Genomic DNA, 15,972 nt, shown 5'->3' with positions numbered 1-15,972 from the left:
CCCGTTCCTCCTCGCACGCCCGAATCGGGCCGGGCTCCTCCCTGCCCCAGGTCCTCCCGCCCCGGGGTCTGCTGGCCGAGCGCCCGCCTGAGTCCCCGCTTGGATTATCGACGCGCCACCAGCTGGAGCAAGCGCGGGCGGGAACCGCCAACGGGTGGAGGGCCCCTCGGGGACACTTAGCACTTTATTAACCTGTCAGCCCTAAAAGGTCCCGGGTGGCTGGGGGCTGCTGGACGGGGTGGGGAGGGAATGCTGAGGATTTCTACCCCCTGGCGCTGCCTCGCCTGGCCGCCGGCCCTCTGCCCGGGTGCCTCCCTCGGTCCCCGAATCAACCAAGGCTCAGGGCGGTTTCCCCTCTGGGGGCTCCTGTTGGCCCCTATAATGGTCTAAACCAACCCCTGCAGACCTCCCCCCACGGGCTGTCAGGCCACTGCCGGCTGCCCCTGGCCTTGGGGCACACCCCTCCCCGCCCAGGACACCGTGCCCTTTTGCCCGCTACACCTTTGTCTCTAGGCTCCCGTCCCTAATGAGCCACCCCCGACTCTGCTCAAGTGCCAGCTCTTCCTGGATGTCCGGCCCCCCCAGAGACCCAGTGACCCTCAGGCCCTTTCTCCCACCCCACACCTCCTGAGGTCCCTCCCCATTCCCCGACCGGGCGTCCCATTCCAGCGACAGCCCCAGGTGCCTCTGTCTGTTAGACACCGAGGGGCCAGGCGGACCTGGGGCTGCCGGTGGCATTCCTCCGAGGTGGGCAACTTGCTCCAGGTCCTTGGCGAGTGGCCGGAGCTGGTGGGGGCTGCTCCGGCCTGGGTGGGTCTGGGGGATGACTTGACTGGATCCGCACAGGCTGCCTGGTTGGGGGATGCCTGGAGCATGCCCCCTGCCGCCCGCCCTCTTCCCCCCAAGCATGGGGGCCCCGGCCTGTCCCCACCTGCTCTGGGCTGATCTGGGGCCCAGCTCCCCTTGCCCTGCACTAGGGGCCTGGCCTCCCCTACCTCCGTGCCCCGTCTAATGGAGGGGAGTACGTAACAACAGCCAGGCTTCTGCCCTTCAGGGAGCATTCGCTGGGGGTGAGGTGGGACCCCCAAGTGCATTGACCCGTCTCACCCCGTCCCTTGGAGGGGCTGAGACCCCTGTGCCCTAGGCCCCGAATGTCCTGACCAGCTGAATCCAGCCCTTCCCTTCCCACTGCTGGTGCCAGCCCCAAGCTCCAGCCTGGTGCTCCCCCGCATTCCCTGGGCACCCCAGCCTCTGCCGCTCCCAAGGCAGAGCGTGCAGGCACTGGCCTCTCCTGTGGATGGACAGTCTGTTGTGGCTCATCTTCCAGCGCTGACAAGTTTGGCCAAGATCCAGCGACACCAGGGGCCCCCATTCACACCAGGTGCCATCCCTGGCACGGAGCCAGCAGCTGCCTATTCGGCTCCCAGCTTTCAAAGAACCACTCCCACCCCAGGCTCACTCTGCCTGCACCTCCAGCCTAACTAAAGACCTGGACCCTCTAATGACTGTAATTGACAAATTTATTAACATCTTGGAAAGAACCGGTGGTCAGAGAATAAATAAAAGACACAGATACTCATGGAACCAACAGGCAGCCTGGGCTGCAGGTCCAGGGAAAAACCTGGCCTCCAGGCAGCCAGCCTTTGTGTCTGGGGCCCGCTGCAGGAAAAGGGCCTGGAGGCCGCGGCCGCCCAGGCTACAGGGAGCCCCCACCCAGCCTCCCCTGGGAGCGTCCCACCCTCAGGCAGTTAGAGCCCGCTCGTACGGAGAGCGAGGGCCCGTGGCTGTTTGGCAACAGAAATTGGTGGGCTGGGTGCAGCCGGGGCTTTGAGGGCCTGGGGGCAGCTGTGACTGTGGGGGATGGGCACGAAAACTTAGTCTGGGCCGGGAGGGAGCCTCTTCTGGGCTCAGAGAGCAGAAGAGCTCCCAGGGAGTCTCCGGCAGGGCAGTGGAGCCTAGAAGGAAAGATCTAGAGCCAGCTGCCCCAGGGAGGGGGTGAGGAGCCTCCTGGGGAAGGGGGGCTGGCCACAGAGAGGCCCCAGGGAGCCGGGAAGGACACAGGCACAGACCCCTGCCCCCTCTCTTCTGGACAGATGACCTAAAGCAGGGGCGGGTGGCAGGGGTGGGGAGGGAGAGAAAGGCAGACATATGGAGCCTGGGAAATGAAAGCACAGTTACTATTTTTTAATTTTAGAAATTAAAGCATCTCCCAGCCTGTGGGGCCCTGGAGCAAAGGCCCAGCCTGGGTGGGTGACATTTCATGTCGGGAAATAGCAGCGAGAGCTCGGTTAATGGGTCAATAAAGGGAGAAATCTGCTTACAAAACAAGGCTTCCTGGGCAGCCACCAGGCGGGTGAGACCTGTGTCCCAGGAGTGGGCATGGACGGGAGCCAGCCAGCCAGTCCCTCTGCCCCAGGGAGGGGCTGTGGGTTGGGCGCTCCACAGAAACGAGCCCTCATTTGACATCCTCATCCTGTCCCCGCGGCCACCCGTGGCACCTATTGCCAGCAGAGGTCCAGGGCTTCGGAAAGAGGGAGAGCGCAGCTCCAGGACTCCCGGCGAGGCCGAGCTGCGGCTCACACCCCTCACGTCCGGGCTCGGTGGAGCCGGGGCCTCGGTCAGAACTGAGCGTGCTCCACCTCGTCTAGCCAGGAGGCAGGGCTGGCTGGGAAGTCGGGGTAGCCCCCGCTGCTCCCGGTGGACAGGTCGGAGCTGGGTCCGTTCCCTGCCAGCACTCTTATGGGCGGGGGCCCGCCCGGGGCCCCCACAGGCACGAGGCCCACGCCAGCGTCCGGGTACACCAGGCTGGAGAGGAGGGGCTGGGGGCCAGGGAGGCTCTGCAGGGCAGCTGGAGATGGGGGCACAGCGTAGGGGCTGCCGGGGCGCAGCTCGCGGTACTGATCGGGACCGGCCAGGCCTCCGTGCTCCAGCGGGAAGCTGCCCGGGGCTCCTGAGGGCCGGCCCAAGGCCGGGGTGGGCTCTCCCAGGCTGTTGTAGAGGCCGTTGGCAGGGCCCATTTCGGCCATGGACGGATCATCTGCAATGGCAGTGGAGGGAACTGCTCAGTGCCCATCCTCCTCGACCTCTGTCCCCACTCAGCACCCCTCCCGCAGGGGTGACCTGCCCCCATGTCACACAACAGTGCAGCCCGCGTCTCTTGTGCTGTTGCAACTTGTGGGTGCCCTCTGCCCACCCCCCTCCACCCCTGCGCTGCTCAGCTCAAACCGTCCAGGTGACTGAGGAATGGCAGGATCCCCGTAGGATCATTCCTGGCCAGGAATAGTCGGCCGGGGTCCTGGGTTCCAGGGTGAACCCTAAAGGCTGTGGGGTTGGGGGGGGTGGCACAGATACAGCCCCCTTTTTGCAGACAAGTTATTTGAGGCCCAGAGAGGCTGGGAGAGCAACCTAAAGGGACAATGCAGTCAAAACGACCATTTACACCAGTTCTCCCAGAATGGGCACCAGGGGGTGGGGGGTCTCCCTGCTGAGGGACAATGAGATAATCAGGTCGCACAGAGGAGGGCAGATCCCCTCCCACTCCAAGCAGCCCGGGCTTTTTAATCACTTAGCCCAAAATTCTGCTGCTCACTTTCATAAATATCGTTGCCAAGGGCAGGCAGGGAGCCGGAGTGCGGCTGAACCCCGGCTTCCTGAGGAAGCTCGATAAGGGGGCCGCTGTGGCGGAGGGACTCTGTTCTCCACCGGGGGTAACAGTGGTCCTGAGCGGCCCACCAGCAGGGCTTGGGGCTGGGGTGCCAGGGTCTACAAATGCATTTTTAAAAGTCAACCTAGAGGCCACTGACTGGGAAGCAGATTTCCAGGCGCCCTGCAGCGACACCCCCGACGGCTGCGCCTCCCCCTCCGCCGGGACGCGGGCGCGCCTCGAGGGCCCCGTACCGGTGAAGGAGACCTCGGCGTCGCTGTCCTGCGCCTCGTCCTGGACGCTGTCCTTGTCGGACTTGGCGCCGCCGCGGGCGCGCTTCATGCTGCGGAAGTACTGCCCCCAGCGCTGCCGGCCCGCGTCCTTCTTGAGCCGCTTCTCCTTGGCGCGGCGGTTCTGGAACCACACCTGGGGGGCGGGGCGGGTGAGCGGCGGCCGCGGGCGCGGGGCGGGCGGGCGCGCGGCGGGGCGCTGACCTGCACGACGCGCATGTCCAGGCCCGTCTCGGACGAGAGCTGCTCGCGCACGTGGCGCGCGGGCTTCGGAGACGTGTTGTAGGCGCTCTTCAGCGTCTCCAGCTGCTTGGCCGTGATGGTCGTGCGCGGCCGCTTGGCCGTGGCCTCGGCCTCTGCACCGCGGGGCAGCGTCAGGCGGGCCTGCCTGCCGCCGCCCAGCGCCCTGTCCCCCTCCGGACGCGGGGACCCCACGGCCCCTGGTACCGGGGCCCAGCCACCGGCCGGCCGTGGGCGCCGGGCGCAGCGGGGGGACCGGGGCGGGTGGGCGTCAGGTACCCGGCCTCCGCCGCGGGCACCGTAGCCTCCGGCCTCGGCCCCCCTGGCAAGCGCCCGCCCCTCCCCGCTCGGTGCCCTTGTTCCAAGGGTGTGGGCAGGGCCGGACCTCCGGGGCAGGGGTTTAGGGCGAGGGTGGTGATCCGTACAACCTGGACCGGCACCCCCGGCGCTCCTGGGCCAGACCCCGGGCCTGGCTTCCCGAGAGCGGGTCCCCAAACCCAGGGCCACCGTCTCCGCTCGGGGCCTGGGGATGGAGGCGCCCCCACCGCACCCCCCGCCCCAGCCTGGAGGGAAGGCGCGGGAAGTCGCGCCCCTTAGTGAGTGCTGGGCAGCGGGGCTGGAGGCGAGGACGCCTCCGAGACCCTCGGCCGACCTCAGCCCCCTTCTGCGGCCCGGGGAGAGGCGGTGTGGGCCCCGCCGGGACGGCCCCCGCGACTGCCGCCCCTCCCGCTGACCTCGCTGCTTGGCCGTCTCGTAGTCCGCCTTGCACACTAGCCGGCTGTCCTCCATGAGGTAGAACTCGTCGCCCGTGGCCAGTTGCCGCTTGCACACGACGCAGGCGAAGCAGTGCAGGTGGTACACGAAGTCCTGGGCGCGGCGCACCACCTGCGTGGGCGGGATGCCCAGCTGGCACGCGGCGCACTTTGTCCCGAAACGCCTGCGGGACGCACAGGGCGCGGCTCAGTGCGGCGCGGGCGGCTCCTTCGCCGCGAGCGGGTCGAGCAGCCGGCAGGGGGAGGCTCCGGGCGCCTCTGGGAGGGAGGCTGGCTCAGGCCTGGGAGTGGTCACCCTCTCGGCAGCCCCCACAGAGCTGCACAGAGCCTCGGGGGGCCGGCCGTGGCGAGAAGGCTGTGACCCAGAGGCCGGGGAACACAGCGCTTCTCCTCGACTGGGAAGGTGAATCCGGAGGGCAAGGCCGGGCCCCGGGGCAGGTCCCTTAGACCCCAGAAGCCTCAGCCAGGAAAGCACCCCCTCCCCAACACTGAGGACAAAAACAGGACCAAAAGTAAGAGGGAGTGAGTCCAGGAGAGTTCTACAAACTTGGGGTGATCCGTTTGAACGAGATACTCATCGAATTGCTTCGACGGTTTACACAGTTACTCAAAACGTTTCTTCCTGCTATGCCGGCCAGGCCCAGGCACCCAGGGGGAGGAGGCCCCTGGGCGGAAATGCAGGCTTCCGAGGCTCGGGACTCGGTCACTGTGGGGGTCGGGGGAGCCCCTCGGGAGCCGGCTCTCGGCCTGCTTGCCGGCCGCCCCGCCCCTGCCCTGCGAGGCCGCTCACTTGAAGAAGTCGTCCTTGCAGTAGACGCTCTCCCCGCGGCTGAAGCAGCGCTCGGCCAGAGGCGCGTGGCAGTCGCTGCATGTGAGGCACTTGCTGTGCCAGTGGCGGTCCAGAGCCTTCAGGATGAAGCGGTCCAGGATGTGCTGGTCACAGCCGGCACACAGCGGGATCTCTGCGGGCGAAGGAGCCGAGCACCGCTCGGAGCAGGAAGCACAGCAAGCAGTCCCCTTCCTACCAGCCCCCGGACCCAGGGCTGCTCGGGGGACCCCCTCCCCTGCATGCCCTTTTCCTTAGCCAGCGTGAGCTGCTGCCTGGCTCCCCAAGGGCAGGGAGTGCCGGCACCAGCGCGGCTAGAACCCGGAACACCGGACTGGGTTTAGAAACATGCCCGGGAGCAAGAAGGTGCCCAGGCCACTTCATTAGGCCAGAGAGCGTCAATTGCCAAACGTCTCCAGTGCACGCCGTTATCTATCACTGAGCTCAAGTGAAAACCAGGCCCCGGGGGCTCTCTACCGTCACCTGGGGGCCAGATGCACGTGCGTCGTGCGGCACCCACCACCCATGGCCCTCATTGCTTCGCACAATTAAGCATCATGGTGGTTAGAGACTCGTGTGAGTGTGACCTCCCAGGCTCGTGGCCCTTTCTGCAGGCCAACGAAGTGACATGTGGTGCCCTCCTGTCTTTAGGCAGCCGGAGGGGTACTCGTGAGCGGACTGGACAGACGGGCCTGCCGTCCTCAGGCCAAGAGCACAGTCACAGTCACCCCAACGCTCGCCCCCGCGGGTCTGCTCCTCTGGACCGCAGGCCCCCAGGGGAAGGGGGCTGGGGCACGGCAGGGTGGCCTGCGAGAGCCTCAGGCCCAGGAGGGGCTTCGCCGGTCGCTCAGGGGGCGAGGACTCCCTGTTAATTTAGAAAAGCCTCCGGGCGGGAGCAGAAGCTGCAGCCTGACAGCCACCGCACCCACCTCACCGTGCCCACCTGGCCTACGCAGACCCTTCCCAATCCGGGCCCGCCCCACACCGGCTGGGAGCACCGGAGAAGGGCTTCCCTTGGCCCCCCAGAGAGAGCCCAGACCGACCGTCCCCCGCAGCCGAGAGGAAGTAGCGAAGGACGCGGCCCCGCGTCGGGCAAAACCGCGGCACCGCATGCAGGGCGCGGGGATCCTCGGCGCGCCCGGGCCCCATCGCAGGCAGCGACGGCAGGGCGGCGGGGACACCGGCCTAGAGCTGGTGGCTGGACTGGCCCGCGCAGACCGCATTCAGCACCGTGGTCGGGACAGCGCCTGACGCGCCACTCCCGGAACCCGCGTCGGGCAAAACCGATCCCGTCGCGACCCCGCGCTCCCCGCGAAGCCCTGGCGCCCCGGCCTTACGCTGCATGGCGAGTCCGGCCTCGGCGAGGTCTCAGACCCTCTGCGCCCGCGGGGCCCGGGAGAGCCGCGCGCCGGCTCCCCGCCAGCCCTCCGGAGCCGTCGCGCTCGAGCCCGCCTCCCCGCCCGCCCCCTCCGCCCGCCCGCCCCTTCCACCCAGCCCCGCGGCCAGCCCCTCCCAGGGACCGGCGGAAAACAAACAAATAAGTAGGGGGCGGATGAGACCCCACCGTCTGGACGGAACCCCTCTACCACCCACTCCCCCCCCACCGCTCCCCGCCCCTCCAGGGCCGCCTCCGTTGCCATCCTGCGGTCCCGCCGCCCGGAGCCCGCATAGAACGACCCTGGTTTTCCGGAAGCCAAAGCGCCGGGGACAAGCCTGATGCCACCAGGAAGTTGGGGTCCTTCCCGCAGGACGGTGCTCGGGACCGGCCCACGAGCCGGCAAAGCGGGTGAGTGTGGGTGCCCAGAGGCCAGGGGCTACGGCGCGGTCCAGCTCCACCCTGGCCCCTGCGCCTGACCCCCTGCCGCTGGGAAGGGGCCCTGTGGTGACTGGGCCCCCCGGTTGCCCTCTGCGTCTCTCCTCATCAGGAAGGGGGCTTCCTGAACCAGCTCTGGGCCCCGAGGGCTCCCCACGCAGCCCGCGCCGTGCAGCGCCAGCACCGCTCCCAGCGCAGCTCCGGGGGCCCTGACGCCAACTCGCCGCTGCGGCGCCCCGGCGGGCCATGCCCGGGCCCTCGAGCCCACTCCCGCCGCAGTCGCCGGGCTCCTGCGCCTCCGGGTCTCTCCGGGTCCGCGCTCCCCGGTGCAGCCGCTCCGCGCGGGCACCCACCTCGGCGCAGGTCCTCTCTCCGCGCCAGCAGTGCCAACAGCAGGTCGCCGCCTGCCGACTCCCGACCCGGGTCCAGCTCCCCGCGCGCCTCCATGGGTCCCGCCGCCTGGCGCCGCGGCTCTCCGGCCCGAACTTTCTCGGCGTCCGGGGAGGTCACCGTCACGGTGGCCCCCGGCCGGCGTCCGAGCGGATCCCCGCGCTGCTGGGCGCTGAGCCCGCGGGCTGCCGGGGGGCCCGGAGCCTCCAGCGGCGCGGAGGGCGGAGCGGCCTGGGGGCGGGGCCGCGGCGCGGGGCGGAGCCGGGGGGTCGCGGAGGCGCCCCGGGGGCGTCCGCCGGATCTACGCGCCTGTGCGCCGAGACCCGCGGGGCCCGACGCCACCCCGGGTTGCCTGGCCCGAGGGCCGGGACGGGCAGGAGAGGAGCCCGGCCTGGGCTGCCCCCGGGCGCTCTCCCGGGCCCCGCAGCGTCCTGCCCGGCGCCGGCCGCGGGCTGAGGCCTGGGCTCCGGGGTGAACGCGCGCGGGTGGGATGGGGGTCCTGGGACCGAGGTCAGGGAGGGTGCCGGATCCTACCGCCGCTGGAAAACCGGAGCTGAGAAGTTTGGTGACAACGTCTGCTCCGCCCGACCCGAGACGCAGAGGGTGAGTGTGGGCCCAGAGCCTTAGGCGACTCCGACCCCCGGGGCTCTGACAGGCTCCTGGGCCCCACCGTCGGAACCGCGCCCAGAGCCAAGACTGGGAAAGGGCGATTCTTGGGAGGGAAGCCCAGGGTCCAGGCCTGGACCTACAGCCACGACTCCAGGTCAGGGAGGATGGAGCTGGGAAGGCGGGGTGGGGGTTCACCTTCACTCCCCTCCGCCCCGGCACCTCAGGCTTGCACAGAATGCAGCCTGGTTTCCCAGCATCCTGCCCTCGGTCCAAACCAGCGGGCCTGCACGAACTGCCCAGCCTTGAATATGGAGAGATGCACCTACACCAGGGCAGCTTCCCCTGCCCGTGGCCAGCGCCAGCCCCCCACAGTCACCCACAGTAAGGCAGCAGCACGGGCTCCTCGCAGCCTGGGCATGGCGAGGGCAGAGGACCCAGGCAGCGGGCAGGAGCCTCCGGGAAATGCTGGCGTAGAGCCTGCTGGTGTCCCAGGTGCCTCACCTGGAGTCCCACTGCGAGGCCTGTCTTCACCCTGCCTCTTTCTCCTGGCCTCCAGTCACCTTGTCTGTGTGTTTTAACACGGAGGCCGGCCTGGAAGGACCTGGGCAGGAAAAGCAGAGCCCCTCCCAGCTCAAGCAGACCAGACCCCAAGTCTCAGTTCTGGGAAAAGGCCCCGGCAGCCACAGCGGCACGCCTTCGCTTTGCAGTACACGGCCATCCAGAGGGACAGGGTGCACAGGCCAGCAGCCGCGTGAGTGCTCGGTGCTCTGAGGCCTGCCCAGGGGGGCTGTGCGTGGTCTGGCTGCGGAAGGGGCAGGAGGGCAACGGCTGGAGGCGGTGGCGGCCCCACTCGACCGGCATCTGGCTGGCCAGCCAACAACGCTATTATTTCCCAACGTTCGTGGCGATTGAATGGCCCTTGGGGAGGGCAGTTCGGGAGGAGACCTGGCCCAGCGGTCGGTGCTGCGCTGTGTTGGGCTGGCTGGGGGATCCGGGCTGGGCTGCGTTTGGGAGCTGAGGCCATGGGGTCTCTGGAGGAACTTGCCCCTCGCTCGGCCGCGTCTCCCCCACCCCCAGCACTGACTGTGAGTTTCCTTCTGCTCCTGGGCCCCCTGCAGCAAACCGGTCCCGCAAGCTGGTCTGGGCCTCCAGTATCATGGCTGGGAGCTCCAGGCCCCTGCCAACCATGGGGGTCTGCCGGAATCGTCTCCCCTCACCCCCGTTCCCGGCTCTGTCCCATCCAGGTCTCTCTGGACTTTCCCCGACTGACTGCCGTCTGTGTGCTGGGCCCCTTTCTCCCCTGTGCTCCTGCTACCCTTGCTGTTTTTGCCCTTGGAGGCCCTCCTGCCCCACCGGAGGCCTCAGCGGGTGCTGGGCTCTTACCCGGAGCTCCCCCGAAGGCGCAGATGGCAGCGGCTGCCGCGGCCCCCGGCCGCCCCAGGTCAAGCACCAGTTCCGTTTCCAGCAGCATCGTGGTCTCTGGGCCGGGTCAGGGCCTGAGTGGGGCAGCCGGGCCCCTCCCTCCTCCTCCTCAACCCCCGGGACAGCTGGGAGCTCCTTGCGGCCCGCGGGCGGGAGCCGCCCTCATCTCGGTCCGCACTGAGGCCGAGCCCGGGGTGGGGAGCCTCCGGGCCCTGGCGCTGTCCGCGGTGCTGAAGGAGGCCCTTGCAGCCTCCCACCTCCCCAGACCCCCCTCCCCGGCCAGCCTCCCACCGCCCCAGGTCCTGGCCCCGCCCCCAGGCCCGCCTTTCTAGGTCTTCGGTCCCTCCGCCCACCTCCCCGCCTCGCCACCCACGAAGCCTGGGTGGGCAGCTTTGGGTGCTGATCCACTGGGTTCCGGGCCAGCCAGAAGGCTCGGAGATTCGCCGCAAGCGGGCACTCCATCCGCTGTTCCTGCTCACAGCCTTTTGGAGGGCAGCGCCCAGGCCTCCATCCCAGGCCCCCCAAGGCCCTGCCCAGGTGTGGCTCAGAGGCATCCACTGTGCTGTTGGCCTGGAGAACTTCCTGCACCCACCGCCACCCCAACACTCAGCTCCCCCACATCTCAGGCCCAGGCCCCTTTCCCGCCCACACCCTCAGGTCAGCCAGGGGTGCCCCCAGCAGACTACTGGGACTCGAGGGCTGAGAGCTCCCAGTCCCTGGGTTTGTACAGGGGTTACCAAGAGGTGAGTCTATCCCAACACCAGCTCATAGCCGCGGGCTTGCGGGTGGGGCACACCGGGGGTTGCCTGGGCAAAGCCAAGGAGGGGGTTACTTACCAGCCTCAGCACTGCCCCGCTGGAAAGGTGACTCCAGAGACACCTCCCCACCACAAAACAGGGCAGATATGGGCACGGTACAGGACTCAAAATAAATAGTTCGGGCTCTGAGGCAGCAAACTGGTGTGGGTATAAAGCCCTCGGGTACGAGACGCACTCCTGGCTGTCCCCACGCTGGGTACCCAGGCCTAGGAAAGCTGCACCCAGTAACAGCTGGTGCCTGGAACTGAGTGGCTGGTGGCTAGGGGAGGCTGGGTCCCCCAGCTGGGGGCCTTGGGGGTCCCTTGAACAGGTGTCCCTCTTGTGCATGTTGGATGCTGTCCCGTTACCCCCGTCGCTGTCCACATTTCCCTTCTCTCCGGTGTGGAGCGAAGGGTGCTGTCTGGTGGCAGCTCAGTCCAGACTGGCCCCAGGAGGGCGATCTGCAATTGATACCCGCCCGTCCCTTTCATCCGACCCTTGGGCTGCCTTCCAAAAAGCCTCCAGTTCAATAGAGTTCTGTAGTCTCCGATTTCCAGGCTACAGACTTGGGCAGGGAATGGAGGCCCCCTGTTCTGTGTCCCCACCCAACACCCCAACGCCCTTATTATCAATGGTGGGGCTAGTCTGCATTTCAAAAAATTACGGCATTTCGAATATCAGATTTCTTTATTTTTAAAATGTGCACATTATAGTTTAAATACAAAATGTTCACCTTCCTTGTACGGAGAAATGTCACTGACATTTCTGTATCAATTAGCTTCTTTTTAATCAAAATCCTTCCATTAAAAATAAATACACATTTAAATTACCAAACTATTATATTCATTAGTCTCAATACTTACAACTTCAGAAAACAGACCTGAAACCCCGCCTAAAGGTAGTGTCCAGTTCTAAGCAGGCCACACGAGGTGAGCAACAGTGTCCACACGTGTACATGAGACACACTTCCCGCGGCCCCCAGCCCTTAGCTGTCCCTGACCACCAACGGTCCACAGAAACCCTGCCCATCAGGAAGCCGTAAGCTTGTCTGTCAAGCAGTGGTAACCTCCAGCGTCAACGGTTGTGTCCCTGGAGAGCCAGGACTGCCGCACAGGATGGCACACGGCACCTTCATCCGGGGTCACACCGGCTACTCGCTTCAGGAGAAAGACATTCGACGTGAACCAAAAGGCAGTGTAATGAATGGTTCTACATATTTCCCTTGGAATTCTGTGTGTAAAGCTGTCTCCAGTTTCAAGTTGAAAAGAAACAGTATGAGGTCTTCAATAACCCGGACATACAACTAGCTGTGCAGACAAGATCACGGGTCTTACATCACAGTCTTCGATGGGTAAAAAAGCATCAGCAAGAAGACACCTCTGGTGACAGGTGGCTTCTGACTGGCGCCGCCTGCTCCCCTCTGACCCCAGTGCTGCAGGACTAGGCTGTCTGGTTTCCCCAGACCACGACAGTGACACTGATGTTGCAGGAGTCTTACAAATATACCCCAAGCAGACAGGTATGAACCAGGCAAAGCGGAAAAGCCGTTCACAGTCTCCTGGTGATGCACACACTTGCTGGTGTGTGGCTGCAGCTGAGCTCGTGACAGGAACCAGCGGCCACAGAGGGTATCAGTGGGTGCATACCCAGGCAGAGCGTGTGTGCGTGTGCGTGCGTGTGTTCATGTACACCTTCAGAGGCCAATTTACCTCTAAATGTTTTGGGTTTTACAAATAATGTGTTAAAATCATTTAATGGTACAAAATTAATGACCAAAGCCTGGAAGAATGGGCCCTGTGCCAGGATCCTTTGTAAAACAGCTTCAGGCAAATGAAGTTTGATCTTAAATGTGCACAGAGACCATGGGTGTCCACTGAACCCCTGGTTATGAACCTTTGTTAGTTAAAAAGCGGTGCCTGCAGATGCCAGATGGTGAGCCACCCAGTGGACTAAGGGCTCCTTTAGAGACCCCCTGGGAACCCCGTCCCTGGAAAAGTAGACCACCCCTTGGTCTTTTCGGCCCCCCGGCAGGGATGCCCAGAGTGCTTGGCAAGGACAGGCAGGTTGGGACAGTGCTCTCATCACCAGATTAACAAATGAAGGCACTACCTCAGCATAAAACAGGCTACCATACTGCCCCTTCTAACCCCAGGTCTCTTCATGAGGCCTCTGTGGCTGTTTCTTGAAATGCAGCAAACCCACATACCTGTGGGCTCCCCTGCCCCTTGCCCAGGCCTGGTCGGAGTAAAGCTCCGCAGGAGCACAGTGCGCAGGAGCCCAGAGGCCCCTTCCTGGTGCGGAGCTGCGGCAGGGCCTGCCTGAGGGGATGTTCTGGGACTTGAGCAGAAACAACCAAACACCAAACGCATCCCTGAGAACACGAGTGGCTTCAGGGAGCAGCCAGGAAGGGGTTGCATCCGGAGGGTACCTGCTCTGGCTCTGCTCCAGCCTGGCTGCACGATGGCCCTGTAGCACCCCGTTGGGGGAAGGGCTCAATTGTTCTCCAAATCCCAAGCCAAGCCTTGCAGAACAGGATGGGCCATGTAGTAAATGTGAGATGAGAGTGGGGTGGGCAGGACAAATTCTGTGCCTCTGGCCTGGATTCCCACTCCAGGTTTTTGGCCTAGAAGAGTAAACATACAGAAGTCCTTTTGCTATAGGGTCTGTAAAGGCATCCGGGGTTTCCAGGCATGCAGACAGTCCCAGACAGAGGCCAGCCCGTCTCTGAAACAAAACCCAGGGGCCAGAAGCACCACACGATGTGGAGCCACACCCAACTTGTTTGTAAAATCCCTGAACTTAAATATTAAAGCTGCAGGTGGCACGGTAGGGCTCATTTCCAAAGGCGCACTGAGGTCTCGCTCAGTCCTACACGGCCGGGTGGTGTCTGACTTTCCATCGTTTGGACCGCACCCGGAAGAAAAAGTACATCAGCATCAGGAACAAGGATGAGGCCACATAAAGCACGACACAGAGGCTCATGTCCAGGCTGGAGAAGCCCACGCCCAGGAAGGGCACGGCAGCCCCGCTAAGACTCTCGAGCGTCACTGATGGGTGGGGTCTGGGCGGACGGAGACTCCCGGCACCATGGTCTCTGCGAGGCCTCTCCAGGGAAGTGCGGCCTCTCCCCTGCGCCACACCTTGGCTGGCATCGCCCAGGGCTGCAGAATATGTGTCCACGAGGTTGTCGCTGCTATAGTGCCGCTTCAAGAACAGGAGCACCTGGCCCTCGTTCCAGCTGTCCAGGCCCTTAATTTCCTCATGGCAGGCTGGGCAGAGGTCGGGAGTGGGCCACGGGACCTTTGGAGACTTGGGGTCCTCACCCAGATGGCCTAGGAGGAAGGAGAGCCACAGTGAAGAGCCAGGCCCCCAGCCGGCCTATACCCTCTCCTCTCCATCCCCACCGTGACCTCCCAGTGGGCCCAAAGGACCCTGCTCTGCTCCCCTCAGGTCCACCTGGCTGCACGTGCTGCCTGGTCTCCTGGGGCAGCTCACACCCGCCTTGGGCTCCCACGTGCACAGCCAAGGGGAAGGATCCACACTTGGGCTTGGCCACTCACCCAGCCAGACCTCTCCAATCCGCCCAGTCACCCTGCCCCCAAAACAAGCCAAGTCCTCGCCTCTGCACCTTTGCCCTCAAGGCCCTTGTTCCACATGCCCCCACCTCTGTTTGCTCTCCCTCCCTTCCAGGTGCCCCGGAGACCCAGGCCAGCGTGAGGCCCCAGGCACCTGCCTGGACACCCCGGGCAGGCCTCCCCCAGCCTTTCAGACACACAGGGCTTGTGCAGGTACCTCCCTGGCTCTAGAAATCCTCCAGGGGTCTCTACAGTATGTCCTGGGATTGAGCCCCATTCACAACAAGAAGCGGGGACCAGCGTGCAGGAAGACCAGCGGCCCTGCTCCTGAGGCGGCACTGGCCTCCCACACGTGCAAACGTGCTTTCATGGAACAGAGTCACGCTTTGCAGTTCTGACTGGATCTGCTCATCAGCCCACAGTGCCACTCCATCTGAGAAACAAATCTGCCCAGTGTTTTGACACCTGAATAGCACCCCTGCATGTGGCACCACTGCCCGTGTAACAGGCGAGCAGTTCTGCGGTGGACGTCAGCTTTGCACACTTGTCTGGTGGCTTCCAGAAGTGGAATTTGTCTCCATAAGTATCCACATTTTTTAAGTTTTCTGATATGTGAGGCCCAGTGGCCCTTCACAAGGGCGGGCTGGTCATCACTCCGGTCGGCCACACATGAAGCTGTGACTCATGCCTCAGCCAGCAACTTGTGGTGGCTCATTCACAGCTGGTAACACGCACCGAGCGGGTGAGGCCATGGGAGCAGCCTCACACCGTGGGCAACCCACAAGCTTCTGGGGGCAGCCTGGGCCTGGCAGTGCCCTGGCCACCCTGCATGGTGGCCTGAGTTTCTGAGTTCACTTTTCTTTCGTTAGTGGAGCAGTGACAACCTGCTAGGCCACCCAGCCCCAGGTCTCTGTCCCTCACACAGCCCGCCACCCCCGCCTGGGACAGACAGCAGCACGTGGCACTTTCCGGCTCCCAGCACCCCAAGCCTGACTCCCACTGAGCATCTGTCCTGCCTACACGGGCCACACATGGCACATGAAGCCAGGTGAGGGCTGCAGATGACCTGCAGCCCTGGAGCTGTCCTCCTGGGGTTGTGTCAGTGAAGATCTGGATCTACACGAGCTGAGCCGCCAGGTCCTCGTGTCACTACACAGAGGCGGGGAGGTGGGTCAGGCTGCGGTTAGGAGGCCAGAGGTGGGGCCAGGGTGGAGGGGACTCGGAGTCTCAGGAGGGACACAGTGACATAGGCTGTGGACAGCCCTTCCTGCCATGGGGCAGCAGTGCTGGGGCCTGCACAGATCAGGGTGGGGACAGGCCCTGACCCGGGTAGACCTGACTGGAATGTTGTCTGGCTGCCCGAGCAGAGTGTGGAGGGTGGGTGGCAGGGCAGCAGAGGGACAGAGGCCCAGCACCCTGAGGGAAGTGGACATGTCTCTGTCCCAGAGCCACAGGGCAGGTGCCTGAACCTGTAGCTATAGCCCCGGACAAAGGCCCCGTGACCGGAGCCCCACAGTCACTCTGTGAGCAAAGAAAAACCCATTTTCTATAGTGCTTCAGTTGTAATATGTTTTATAATACAGTGGATTAAATA

The 15,972-nt window shown here is 64.7% G+C and overlaps 2 protein-coding genes across 5 annotated transcripts in view; both read right to left on the bottom strand.

Annotated features, from left to right (window-relative positions):
• Positions 1-1,861: 1,861 nt before the first annotated feature.
• Positions 1,862-10,055, bottom strand: LHX3 (LIM homeobox 3). 2 transcript variants are annotated; one of them, XM_036900934.2, is made up of 6 exons: positions 9,968-10,055; positions 5,737-5,908; positions 4,908-5,110; positions 4,138-4,289; positions 3,898-4,069; positions 1,862-3,037 (listed from the first exon to the last, which is right to left on the bottom strand). In XM_036900934.2, exons 1-6 carry the CDS (start codon positions 10,053-10,055, stop codon positions 2,619-2,621), a joined length of 1,206 nt encoding a protein of 401 aa, XP_036756829.1. In that variant the 3' UTR covers positions 1,862-2,618. The 2 variants fall into 2 exon arrangements, with proteins under 2 accessions (XP_036756829.1, XP_036756828.1); XM_036900933.2 differs by lacking the exon at positions 9,968-10,055 and adding an exon at positions 7,939-8,032.
• A 1,416-nt stretch (positions 10,056-11,471) lies between these two features.
• Positions 11,472-15,972, bottom strand: part of QSOX2 (quiescin sulfhydryl oxidase 2) — a 30,223-nt gene continuing 25,722 nt past the window's right edge. Inside the window, exons 12-14 of one of the 3 annotated variants that reach the window (XR_008996710.1) lie at positions 13,944-14,135; positions 13,232-13,426; positions 11,472-11,960 (exon numbers count right to left, since the gene is read on the bottom strand). Coding sequence is in view for 2 of the 3 variants with exons in the window: in XM_036901533.2 (XP_036757428.2) it covers positions 13,672-14,135 (464 nt within the window). In the remaining variant the exon portion in view is untranslated. Of the gene's footprint in view, positions 14,136-15,972 lie in introns of all 3 variants that reach the window. The other 2 variants (XM_057499245.1, XM_036901533.2) reach the window with 2 other exon arrangements.

The sequence above is a fragment of the Manis pentadactyla genome, chromosome 3 (assembly GCF_030020395.1).
Source record: "Manis pentadactyla isolate mManPen7 chromosome 3, mManPen7.hap1, whole genome shotgun sequence".
NCBI classification, from domain to species: Eukaryota; Metazoa; Chordata; class Mammalia; order Pholidota; family Manidae; genus Manis; species Manis pentadactyla.
This window is presented reverse-complemented; position numbering and strand designations above follow the sequence as displayed.